The 13,330-nt window shown below is 46.5% G+C and overlaps 1 protein-coding gene across 5 annotated transcripts in view; it reads right to left on the minus strand.

The window, feature by feature from the left end:
- Positions 1 to 1,540: 1,540 nt before the first annotated feature.
- The window catches only part of CNOT10 (CCR4-NOT transcription complex subunit 10), a 66,873-nt gene continuing 55,083 nt past the window's right edge, over positions 1,541 to 13,330 (minus strand). For all 5 annotated transcript variants that reach the window (XM_030830053.3, XM_060307757.2, XM_060307756.2 and 2 more), the window contains 5 exons: positions 11,990 to 12,120; positions 11,389 to 11,424; positions 11,065 to 11,192; positions 6,704 to 6,779; positions 1,541 to 5,711 (listed from right to left, as the gene is read on the minus strand). In XM_030830053.3, the coding sequence (XP_030685913.1) occupies positions 5,560 to 5,711; positions 6,704 to 6,779; positions 11,065 to 11,192; positions 11,389 to 11,424; positions 11,990 to 12,120 (523 nt within the window). In that variant the 3' untranslated portion in view covers positions 1,541 to 5,559. The remainder of the gene's footprint in view (positions 5,712 to 6,703; positions 6,780 to 11,064; positions 11,193 to 11,388; positions 11,425 to 11,989; positions 12,121 to 13,330) is intronic.

The following is a 13,330-nucleotide window of genomic DNA, read 5'->3' on the forward strand; positions in this document are numbered from 1 at the left end:
CAATAAATATAAGAAAATTAGTAAAATGAAAAGGAATGTAATTAAAGAAACACCGTAGGATCGGAGGAAACAGTATGTTGAGTCAGATCTCCTTTTTCTGCCTGCATCTCTGGGGCCCTGGGTGTCAGCCAGAGCTAACGCGCGGCGCCCTCGGGTGGGGTGGCTTTACGAGGTGGTAAACGTGGAGTCTCGCCGGGGACGAGGGGTCCCCCGGGTTGGCACTGTCTCAGCTCCTCGGGGGCTGGTTCACTGCGCCGACACTGCTACCGGCAGGTGGCGCTCCGGGCCCCGAGGCCCGTCCGCGGGACCACCGGCCCTGCTTAACCCTTTGGACTCTTCCCTCCCCCAGCCACCTGAGGGCTCTCGGCTGCTCCCTCGGAGGATGAGCCGCACAGTGGTTACTTTGGAGCCCATGCAGTGTCACATCAAACGCAGGGTTCTTGCCACAAGAACATTAGTGTGAAACGGGACTGCAGGATGGTTCATGCAACCCCTTGATCTTCCTCGATGGAATAAATTGTGTCATATAACTTAAAATGTAAAATAACATCTTGAAATTGGAGTCAAAAAATTCACCTGCCTGGTGCCTCAGGGGAAAGGATGTTCATTCAGAGAATTCCAGAATAGCTACCTGTGGCTTTAGCGGGGACTCAGTGATGGCAGAGGACATTTGCAGGCGGCCTTCCCTCACCCTCAGTCTCAGAAGCCCCCAGGAAAGCCGTGCTGGGGGGAGGGGAGGGGAGCGTTGGGGGTGGGGACTGGACCGGGGCGCCCACATGCAAATGCAGCAGTGACAATCCGGTCGGGCGCCTCGGTACCTCCGGGAGGCCGAGGCTGGAACAAAGCGTTAGCATTTTCTACATGTGAAAAGCCCGCATTCCTGGGCGGGGAGGCCGCGAGGGCGCCGCCCCCCTCTCCCCATTCACCCTCCGGACCACACAGAGCGGCTCTCGCGCCAATTGCTCGAAGGTTCGCTCCAGCTTTTCTTTTGACTAGGGCGATGCATACGAAATGTAGATATTTCCCTAAACGCTGGCTTTGACATTTAATGCGATCCTAAGTAGCCAGAAATGTGGACGGGATTAGGATGAGGCTTGAGGCCCACAGGGACACTTGGCCAAATCCGCCTAAATCCTCCAGGACGATTGTTTGTCACCACACGGATCCCCTTTGCCCCAAATGAGGGGACTAATGAACTTCGCTGCCTCCCCCCCGCGGGGCACTCCCACTCCCACCCCAGGGCCTGCATTTCGGCCCGGTTCTTCCCAGGGAGGAAGGGAAGCCGAGTGTGTAAACTGCTTGTTGTGTGTAGGTATAGGTTTGGTTACTTTAGGCTGGGCCAGCTGAGTTTCACCAGTAACCCACCCATCCTGGGTCAGTATTTAACTCACTTGATGAGGCTCAGAGGGTCAAGGATGCTGAGGCCCCGTGAACCCTGGGATTATGTTAATAAGCCATCCCACCTTGAAAGAAGTAGTTCCTGTGACACTGCCAGACCTAGAAAGCAAGCACCCAAAGTTCTGTTCTGCAGACTTTATTGTTTATCTAGAACAATCCACACACTGTATAATGCACAGCCCTGTCTTCAAAGTACTCACAGTCCAGGAAGGGGAAGGAAACAGATGACAAAGAACAGAACGTAGACTGAGCCTGAAGACCACAGGGCTCTGTGAAAAGCTCACCAACCCGGAACACGCCTCCAGTAAGCACATGTGGAATGAATGAAGACTTGGTTTGTAACAGGTATCTCCTTGGGAGTTAGTGTGAGACAGCCAGGATGTGTACACACTGAAACTGGAACGAAGTTCTAGGGAGTGGAGGAGACTGAAGCAAAGTCCTAGGGATGGGAAATGGTGACCACTTTTGGGAGACAGCAGATTCCAGTTTGGATAACACATGGAGTGTAAGGGAGGGATCAACAGAAGCTCAGTAGGAAAAGGGGAGCAGTTACCATGAAGAGGCCCCCAGCGGGAGTCAGGGCTGTGCTGCAGGCAGTCACAGGCCACAGGCCGAGGTGAGGAGGAAAGGGTGGGGAAGAGACCTCTTGTCATCCAAGGATGAGGGCCTGGGTGAGGCAGGTAAGAATGGGATGAGAACACAGGATGCCAGTATCTACTGAACAACAACTACAGCCCAGACACTGGATGTATCCAGAGTGAAGGAGACAGCCATTTACCTGGAGGAGTCCCCCTGCTCTCTACCACCCAACTCCACAGTGTCAGTGGCTCAGAAAACAGTTTCTGCTTTGATTATCCCTTATATTATACAGTAAAAAATTATAGAGTTCCCCTTTGTACATTTGGAGTTCATATCCAGCAACAATGTCCAGGACCTTAAACCTCACTCCAAACCTGTGAGGTAGGTACTGTCAGTGTCCTCCTTTTACAGATGAAGAAACTGAGGCACAAAGAAGCAAAATAACTTGTTCCAGATCAAGCTTGTCCCAGTGAGAGAGCTGAGATTTGAAGCCAGTCCAAGAACCTGGCTCCAGGGTCCACAATGTCGTCGGTCACCTTTCTCCAGGTGGCTTCCAAGTAGGGGGCTGGATGGGAGCCTGAGAGAGGGAAGGCTGAAAGGAAGGCAGTGTCGAGGGTGACTGGGCTGAGCAGATCCTCTGGGCAACAGGAGGGTAAGTGAACTCACCTGTAGTGAATGCCCACCCAGTGCCCTTTGCATTCATCATCTCATCTTAATCTTCACACGAGGCCCTGAGGAAAGTTAGCCTCGTTGTGCAAACCCATCAAAAGCCTCGAGAGTAATCAAGTCATTTGGGTTGGGTGAGGGGCAGAGCTCCCAGCTTTAGTCGATAAGGGGTTCTGCGTGGTGAGAACAGCAGTTGTGTTGTTCTGAGAGTGCGGTTGGGGTGCAGGCGGGGCAGGAGAGGCCCCTGAAGGCGCTGGCTCCGCAGGGGTGTTGTCTTGTGGAGTAAGGGCCTGGGCAAAATGAAAGACTACTCCAGCTCTTCTGAGAGTTCATGGCTTGCAGTTCTGGGGACACTCACAATCACGTTCTCTCTGGGTCTGTGAAGGGACCCATGCAGTGAATTTTGCCCCATTTTGCTGGTGATCGAGCCTGAACAGAAGCTAACGAGGCTCGTCTCAGAATTCACAACCCCATCAGATATGACACCACCCTTTGAGCACCTGCACCTGTTAAACTACAGAATACCCTATACCATAGAAGAAAAGGTATGATCAAGGGACACAAAGGCGGGGGAGAAACTGGGACAGCTAGGAAAAACTTCAGGGACGTGGAACCTAAACCTTCTCAGCACAGTTAGGATTATCTCTGTTAGCAGACGTGGTGCTAAAGGATTGGGGCAGGAAAAACAGGTGGGAGAAGCCAGCTGGCTGATGGACTCCATATGACAAGTCACAGAGGTGAAAAGCTTACATGTACTGTGTTCAGATCTGCCAAGGGCCACAGTGGAAGGCAAAGCTGGGCTGCTGGGATCATAATTTGACAACACATCATATATAGAGTTCTCCAGTTGGGAAAACACTTCACTGGCTTCCCCGTAAGATGTGCAGGGCTGTCCCAGCAGCGGCAGCTAAGGATAGCTACATGACTTGCCCTACAAAGGAGAGGGAAGCCGAGGTCTGCTGGGGGTTTCTGGGAAAACTTTGTTCCTGATGGTCTCCTGTCACGATAGGCTGCCTTTGCCCTCTTCTTCTTGCCCTCAGTGCAGATGTAATGCTGGAACATCCTGTGACCACGGGGACAAAAGCCCAAATGCTAAAGACAGTGGTGTGAGAAAAACAGGGCTGAGTCCCTGATGGCATCACTGAGCACTAGAGCAAAGGCCACCAGCTGCCTACGTACCACCTTCTCAACTGAGAGAAAAACTACCTTTGTTTAAATCATGGATCCATTTTGTGCTACTTGCAGCCAAGAGTATTATTTAACACAGCAACGCGGGGCCTAATCTGCCTCATAGCTATTACTGCTTTCCCCCCAAAACCAACCTGCAAGCAGGGAAAGTTCTAATTTTTTTGAGATTTCTCCAAAGATGTACTGCCCTCGAGTACAATTACAGGCCTTCTACCACCATACACTACCCAAGACCCTGTGGGTTCCCAGCAGTTTATGAAGCATGTGGACTCTGTCCAGGAAATGCCCTGGCTAAGCAACGCTACCACCCTGCAGCACACAAGGGGGTCCCACGGTGCTGCTGCTTGTCTGGGGCTTGGGAAAGCAGCACCTGCAGACTTGGACCAGCACCAGTGCAGCTTACGGGTCCTACTCCCATCCCATTTGGAAAAGCCTTCGAGAGGCCCAAGGGAGCTAGGCCACCTCTGTTTCCTGCATCCTCCTGGAAAGAATCTGCTCTGTATATAAACAACTGCAACGTGGCAAAAGAGCAGTCGAGCCCTTGTGCACATCCATCCCGTGTTCAAGTGAAAGAAGAATTGCTCCCTTTCTCTGAGTCATCTGTGGGCAATGTCTAGTCACATCACAAATACTCAGTTCTTGTGTAGATCCCTAACTAAACTGATATCAGCAACAGCATAATTCAGATAAAGTTTCAGATAAATTCATGTGCTTATCCAAACACTCCCCTCTCCAGTTGTGAAACCGAGTAACCATGTAGATTCAGCTAGTATGTTTCCCTATCTGAACTTGTTCTCCAAAGTTGGGAACTGAAGAGATGTTGACAGCAAGGGATGATCCTAAACGGCAAGCTCTGATGAATCTACCAAATGTGCTCTTGACTAGGGGTCACCCAGTTTTTCTAAAGCAAGCCTGTATGTAGTGTGTTTTGTTTTTCCTACTTACAGTTAGTGTATCGACCCTATGGACAAATTTTGGCCATGTCAATCCTGCAACACATACCTGTCTTGGAAAGAAGCTTTTAAGTTCCTGTTTGCATTTCCAAAGGGGTTAGCAATGAACCTTGAACTCCCTGCTAACAGGGTCCAGAACCGGTGCTTCTGCCTATGGGTACAGGAGGGTGAACGAGACCAGTGCCCTCAACTCTGTTTGTCTTCATCTGTAGTTTTTAAGCAAATGATTGATTCCTATCAGATCAGTCATCTCTTCTTAACCCAATTTGACTAGCCCATGAGTTTTATTATGCATTTTCTGGCCCTTTTAGTCCTAACTAGGTGTACAACACACCAACCTCCCCTCCCCTCCCCTCTGATCGGCTTCTGGACTGGCTACTCATCTGCTCATACCGTTCTCTCCATTTTTAAAACTTTAACACTAAATCTCAGATGCCAAAATACTCTAACCGTTGCAAGAAAGACAAAATGTATTATACGAGACTGTTCTGGTAAGACTGTGTTTTAATTGCCTATGACACATATATATCACATAATGGCTCAAAAATAGTAGTCTAGCAAAGATTAAAGGAAAACCGATGAAAATGAGCTGTGAATCCTTAATTTGATGTAAGCTTCCGGCAAAAAAATTCAGGGATTAGAATCATTTCAAAATTGTGTCTTCAAAACTAGTATCCTTTACCATCTGTCTTTTATTCATTTTGCTGTGATACAACTAAAAAGGCCTGCAAATACTCCCCTGGGTCTCAGGTAACAGTTTTCCAAGCGCAAAATATCACTTTCTCTGTACAGTGAACGCCGGCATTTGGATGGGCTGGATCGGGTGGACAGGCTGGAACACTGGCTTCTTTCTCATTTCAGAGAGTGTTTTCACTGCAGGGAGCAGCTGATTCCTTTTGATGATCTGTAAGGCCAGCTGGGTATTACCTATAAAAACACTTCCCATCACAAAAAAAGCATATAACAATACCACCACATACAAAGCAAGCCGTCAGAATCCCGCAAGGGGGTAAAAGGTGATGGAGAAGAGCAGTGGTCTGCAACCTTTGCTGTACACTGGAATCATGTAATGCCCGCTGCACCATTCCCAGAAATTCTGATTTAAGAAATTTCGTGTGTGACCTGGGTGATGGGATTTTTAAAAGCTTTGCACTGATTCTAAGGTGGAGCCCAGTTTGATAACTTGTCTACAGGTGGACTGCGCAAAAGAAGGGCTCTAAGACCATGCACTAACCCTACTACAGCTTTTAGGAGGACAAGGCCTGCTGGGTGCCAGGCACTTAATGCTCCTTCTTCAGCTATAAAAAGAGGGGAGCCTTGGAAGGATTTCAGCAAGGGGATATGACTAAGAACTCTTAAAACTTTGGTCCCCTCTCATTTCCCCCATTCAGCTCTCCTTTTCTACTTCACGCCTTCTCTTATGTAGGGCCCACAGCCTTTCTTCCAGTAAGCTACATCCTGGAGGTTGTATATGCCCCAAAGGCATGACCTGGATTTAGGTCTGAATAAAAAATTCTCAAAAAAAAAAAAAAAAAAAAATTCTCAGCAGGAACTGGCTTACTGTAAAACTCATTAACGACACCTATGTTTAAAACACCAAGGTATACAACTCAAACCCACTGCATTCTGACGCAGGTTCTCAATTAGAGTCATTTGGATGCCTAAGAGAAAGGTTAATTAGTAGAGATTAATTATAATTGTCAGAAGTTATGCTATTCTCCATTTTCACAGATAAAAGGAAATATGCTTAACCTGCAAGAAGTAGGAATTTGCAAGATACCAAAAACTCCCTCGCTATATTTTTGTCTAGAAGAACTTGATGGGTAATACCCCTTAAATTTCAAAGAGAAAAAGCAGACACCAAAAATCTCGGGCTCTTTGCAGGGCTCCAGTCCTAACTCAAGAGAAGAATCACTCACCATTCTGCAGCTCAAGGTAGACAGCCAGCAGGATGGCTTCAGGGGGCACCTCTTTAGGATGGATCATTGAGGCCGCCTTTGCTCAAAACAAAAAAGAGACCCATGAGAAACTGACAGCGTAAGATAACTCCAAGTAGTGTCAAAAAAAAAAAAAAAGGAATGTCAACCTACCAATGACAAATTAGCAAACTTACTCAACCTCACTGGGACACTACAGTTCTGCTTGGATGGTCCTCAGCTGTCTTTGTCTTTTTTTTTTTAAAGCTACTTCATTATAACTCTTATTTTTTATGTAATCTAATTTAAATATTTATGTTTTCAGCTGTGCTGGGTCTTCATTGCTGCAAGCGGTCTTTCTCTGGTTGTGGCGAGTGGGGGCTACTCTTCGTTGCAGTGCATGGGCTTCTTATTGCAGTGGCTTCTCTTGTGGCAGAGCATGGGCTGTAGGCGCACAGGCTTCAGTAGTTGCGGAACGCGGGCCTTAGAGCACAGGCTCAGTAGTTGTGGCGCAGGCTCAGTAGTTGCCCTGCGGCATGTGGGATCTTCCCAGACCAGGGATCGAACCCGTATCCCCTGCACTGGCAGGTGGATTCTTAACCACTAGACCACCAGGGAAGTCCAGCTGTCTTTGTCTTGATCCCTCCCCATTAAACTAGACATGTTATTTTTAGTTAAATATTTATCTTCCCTTGCCTAATCCATAATGAGTTCTTAATAGGAGAAAGCTTTCCTTCCCTCTTGGTTTTCTTCTCTTGGCTGTATTTGGTTTTGAGATGGGTGATCAGACACTCCTGACTCTACACTCCAGTCACCCATCCAGGTCTGCTGGTAGTTCTTCACCAGACACACACAGTTGCACCTCTATCCAAATCTGCATGTCTATTTTTTTCCCCTAAGTAACAGCTTAGTACTGTAAGCTGCAAACTCCCAATGTCAGGAATAAGAATTCAAACTTAAAAGGCTGGAAATATAAAAAAAATATACCACTAAGCATGTTCAGGACATCCCTGGTGGCGCAGTGGTTAAGAATCCGCCTGCCAATGCAGGGAATGCGGGTTCGATCCCTGGTCCGGAAAGATCCCACATGCCGCAGAGCAGCCCGCGCACCACAACAAAGAACAGCCCCCGCTCTCCACAACTAGAGAAAGCCCGCGTGCAGCAACGAAGACCCATCGCAGCCAAAAAAAAGCATGTTCAATGTCTCCATTCTTAAGGACTGAAATAGTACAATTTAGTCAAATAAAATTATTTGTTTAGGCAACATGCTGTCCTTTCCTGGATCTGAGAGCCATAACACCAGCCTGCAGTTTTCTGATTTAGTCCTGTTCTGGTTGAAGGTGCTGAGATTGTAGGTTTATTCCCTCATTCTGGGCCCCTCTGGGCCGCAGCCTCTTCCTCGTCTTACCATCAACTGGTATTCCCTCATCCAGGTTCAGGTGCTCATGCTTCCAGACCGCTTTGCGTCTTCCCTTAATCTAATCAGAAAGTGTCCTTTACAAATATTTATTGACCAGAGGTGGGTATAAGACAGGGATTTACCCTGATAATAAACAGCATGCAAATAACTAACAGTAATCCAAACAAATTTACTGTTAGGGAGACGAAAGTGAACGTAGTATGAATACGAAGAGAGAAGAGTTTCTTCGAGTGCAGAGCTTTTGGGCAAGGGAAGCCTATCTCTGTCCTACAAGGGTGGATACCTGAGAGGCAGAAAGCGGGGAGGCACGGCAGTGCAGGCCACGGGGTGAGTGTGGGAGACATCTGGGGGACCAGAAACGGGCACAAGGTCGGGTCCGGGCAGCATTAGAAGAAATCTCAGACTAGTGGGGGTTCTCATCCAGAGCACATGCTCCCAGGTTCCTCGTGAATGAAGCAAGGAGGCTTTTCATTCCTCCTACCACATCACTGATGTACCACAGCTCAGTTCAGAAAATGAGATTTTATACTTTTGGCCTAGCTTTAAATAGGCAAGACCACCTTTACATCATTTTGTGGATATTAAAATCTCCATTTTCCTTCCAACTGGCTAGTTAACACAGGTCATCTATTGTCCTTTGCACTGACTGCAGCCTTTTCTAAAATACAAGAACTCATGGCAACAACTTTATGAGAGAATGGTATTTTGCTTACTGGCTGTTCATAATAGTGGTGGGCAGGCAACCTCGGAAACCTCTACTTGAGCCCTATCCAACTCTTCACACATCATTGTTCTCCCTCCCAGGCACGGTGGGCCTCCCCATTAACAAGGTCCAGCCACTGGATTAACCTAAAAACCAAGGGACCAAAACAAAACCCCCTTCAGACCCCAAACCAGGCCTGACACCATCTGTCTCTCCCAGCGTGGCTGCCGCCATGGCCACCTGCTGCACAAGAACCTGAGCTAGAGTGTACACACTGCAACTTCACATCCAAAGCCTGTGTGCTGCAGGCCTTGAGGTCCACGGGCACTTTCCAAAGGGCTGTTCAATAGCCCAGCCTTGCCACGGAGAACAGCACAACGTTTTAACTCTTCCCGTTTAACTCCTGCACTCAACTCCTAGATAAGATCAAACGTGTTCCCTGGACAGTCCATCACTTCACTTTACTGATTTTGGATCAGAAATGCTGACCAGATGCCACTAAGTCGACTAAATATCACTCATGGTTATTTTCCACATGGTAAATCTTCACTTCTAGACACAACAAGGTCACCTTCATAGGAAGCTGCCTTACCTTCTGAGAATAGGTTTAATTTCAGTTTCAGTTACTCTGGCAAACATATGGGGATGTGGGTTCTCTTATGTGCTGCTGGTGAATACACCATCTGGCACAAACTTTCTTTTTTTTTCCTTCATTTTTAATAAATTTATTTATTTATTTATTTATGGCTGCGTTGGGTCTTCATTGCTGCATGCAGGCTTTCTCTAGTTATGGCGAGTGGGGGCTACTCTTCGTTGCGGTGTGCAGGCTTCTCACTGCTGTGGCTTCTCTTGTGGCGGAGCACAGGCTCTAGGCACACGGGCTTCAGTAGTTGTGGCTCATGGGCTCTAGAGTGCAGGCTCAGCAGTTGTGGCACATGAACTTAGTTGCTCCGCGGCATGTGGGATCTTCCCAGACCAGGGCTCGAACCTGTGTCCCCTGCATTGGCAGGTGGATTCTTAACCACTGTGCCACCAGGGAAGTCCCTGGCACAAACTTTCTATATTAGAAGTCTGAAAATTCTGCATAACCCCTGATCTTGTAATTCCCTTTTTAGGAAGACATCTCCTAACTGTAAGGTCCATGGGGGCAAGGTTGTATCATGTCCACTTATTTACTACTGTCTTATTCCCTTGGCTTAGCCCAGAAGCACATGTGCTGAATTAATACCCTTTTCTTCCCCCTAATTTTTTTTTTTTTTTAACTCTTTTGGCTGTGCTGCACAGCATGTGGGATCTTAGTTCCCCTACCAGGGATCGAGCCCATGCCCCTTGCATTGGAAGCATGGAGTCTTAACCACTGGACTGCCAGGGAGGTCCTGAATTAATATTCTTCTGGGGAATTATCCCTTTCCAATTCTGGAAAACTCCTCTGGGGCTGCCAATGGCAGTACCTGTTCTCCTACTACAGGTATGGGTCCCTGCCCATGATCAGTCCAGGGATGGGCAGGTGACCTAAAGAGGCCTAATCAGAACCTTCCTTGAGACCTGCTGATGAGGCCCCTCTCAGTGGTAGAAGTCAGGGGTCTGTTTTAGTTACACATTGCCAGGAGCTTTCTTTATTGTATATAGAGTTTCTTTGGTACTGACTTTGTGAACGCTTCTTCTTAAAAGACGTATTTGTAATTTAACTTTTTGAGTGGACAGAGATTTATACAATTCAAAGCTAAAAAGCCTATGAGTATCCAGTGAAAAGTCTCCCAGTTCAGTGCTCCATCTACACAGTACTTATCTTGCCAGCCCTGCAGCCAGTGTTAACAGTTTGTGGCGTGTTCATTTGGAGATCTTTTCTGCATATACAGGATTATATAAAAACTGTTTTGCATCTTGTTCTTTTCACTTAATATGTCTTGGATATGTTACCATTTTAGTATATAGGGTTTACAGCTGCATTGTGTTCAACTATATGGACACACCATTATTGATTTTTGTGAGCCCTTATTTAGATGGTTTCCAATCTTTTGAAATTTCAATGATTAAAATCTTCAGGAAAACTCTCCATTAGGTGCCTAGGTTCATTTGCAACAACAATCAGTTGTGTACCTTCCAAGAATATGTCTGGAGGAGTAATATTCCAATGTTTAACAAACTGATCAGAAGCCTCAAACAAAATAACAGAGCCTAGAAACTCCAAACCCTCTGCTGGCTGCCTCACAAGATGGTCTGGCACTGGCCCAGCCTCACCTGGTGGAGACACTTCCGTGCTTTGTCATACTCGCTCCTCAGGCAGTAGGCGCTGCCCAGGTTGAACAGCATCACGGTCCGGGCTGAGTTGACGGAACTGGGGTAGCATTGAGGTGCCCGCTTCCCAGCTGGGGAGAAGACCAGACACATGTGAAGAGGCCAGGCCAAGGGCCAGGGAGCAACCCCCTCTACTGCCTGAAGAGCTGCTCAGAATAAAGCCTAGCTCTACTCCTCAGGCGGACAAAGGAAGGACACAGAGGCTCGAGGGTGAGTCTTTGGGAAGCAGGCCAGGCTACTTAAGTCTTTACAAAACGTCTTACTTACAGGATTCCATTGCTTCATTTTCACCTTTGTCTGATCCTACAAAGACATGAAAGTAAATCTGAGGGGGTCGGACAACAGAGTATATTTTCTAAAAACCTAATTTTCTTTATGAAATGGAAATCTAATATTAAAGCAATCTACCACAGTATTTCCTTTTCATGTAGTAGAGGTTCTAATAAAAGATATGAGAATGCTACCTACCACCACCACCACCATGGCCTGAGAAATAACCCTGAATAAAGTGAAAACTAGTCTCACTCCCTCAAAAACTTAGCCATGATTTAAAACTGACTTTTGAATGCGATACTTTTACTCTCCCCTGGATTGTGGAATCCCTCTGAAGAGAAAAATATAAGAATCAAAACAAACTGTTCTAACACTATCAGCCTTTCAAAAGTTAGAATTTAGACCATGTGATAATCAACTCCTAGGTCTCCTCAGCAAACAATTAGCATAAAGTAAGTACAGCCAAAACCGTACAGTGCCGACCTAAAACTCCCTTCCCTTTACAACCGTGCCGTTAAATTTCCACACATTCTGAGTTACAACGGAAAGGCAGTGGAAATGGTGAAGAGTTCTGATCAAATGTGTCCTCATTAACCTTGGTCCTGCTCATTTGAAGAGATCCCTAAGGAGACATCAGTGACATTCTCCGGGTTCAAATGAGTAATAGCATCAGAGATTCTGTCCAGAGAGATGAGGGCTTCTGCAGCATATAAATGGCCCAGAAACCTAAAATGAAAAAAAAAAAACCAACCAGATTCCAAACTGAAAAGTAGGTCATCACAAAAATACTCAAGTATAATAGAATTTGGTGTATGTGTGTTTCACATATTTCAAGTCTTTGAATTGAAATCTAAGTTTATAAATGGGTTGATTAAGAGTCATTTAAATTTTATCTCTTTAAAAATATCTTAAATATACAATAATTTTTATGTTCGCTAAGTAGGAACAAATGACATATCAATTAAGAGAGCAGTTTAGGGGCTTCCCTAGTGGCACAGCAGTTAAGAATCTGCCTGCCAATGCAAGGGACACAGGTTTGAGCCCTGGCCTGGGAAGATCCCACATGCTGTGGAGCAACTAAGCCTGTGCGCCACAACTACTGAGCCTGAGCTCTAGAGCCCACAAGCCACAACTACTGAGCCCACGTGCCACAACTACTGAAGCCTGCGTGCCTAGAGCCTGTGCTCCGCAACAAGAGAAGCCACGACAATAAGAAGCCCGCGCACCAGAACGAAGAGTAGCCCCCGCTCACTGCAACTAGAGAAAGCCCGCACACAGCAACAAAGACCGAACGCAGCCAAAATAAATTAATTAAAAAAAAAAAAGAGAGCAGTTTAAAGTTGGCAGTAAATCAACTATATTTCAATAAAAATTTAAAATAAAATAAAGTTGGCAAATTTACGCTGTTCTGTTTATACAGAAAATAACATAAGAAGGTAATGAAGTTCTAAAATAAGAGGCAGATCCGAGGATGGATTCCCCGGGAGCGGAGGATCAGAATTAGGGTCCTCCAGGGAGTTCCCTGGTGGCCTAGTGGTTAGGATTCTGGGCTTTCACTGCTATACCAGGGTTCAATCCCTGGTCGGTGAACTGAGATCCCGAAAGCTGTGCAGCACAGCAAAAGAAAAGAAAGAGGGAAAGAAAAAAAAAAGAATTAGGGTCCTCCAGCCTCTGCTGCTGGAACAGTCAAAAGGCACCAGGACGCCAGACCAGATCTGGGTTGGATCAGCTTTACTTCTATTCCAAAGGTGTCCTCCTTTTCACATCATCTATTTTTTGTCCACTGATGTTGGGCAGATGTGCTTTCCCCAGGTTTACAACAGCCTGCTTCTTCCAGTCTTACTTTGAGCCATTTTCCCCATGATCATCTGATTGATTTTTCAAAATTAAAACAGGCTCAGCCATATTACACCTTGCTCAAAATCTTAATGACTTT

Source organism: Globicephala melas, chromosome 11, assembly GCF_963455315.2.
Source record: "Globicephala melas chromosome 11, mGloMel1.2, whole genome shotgun sequence".
Classification (NCBI taxonomy): Eukaryota; Metazoa; Chordata; class Mammalia; order Artiodactyla; family Delphinidae; genus Globicephala; species Globicephala melas.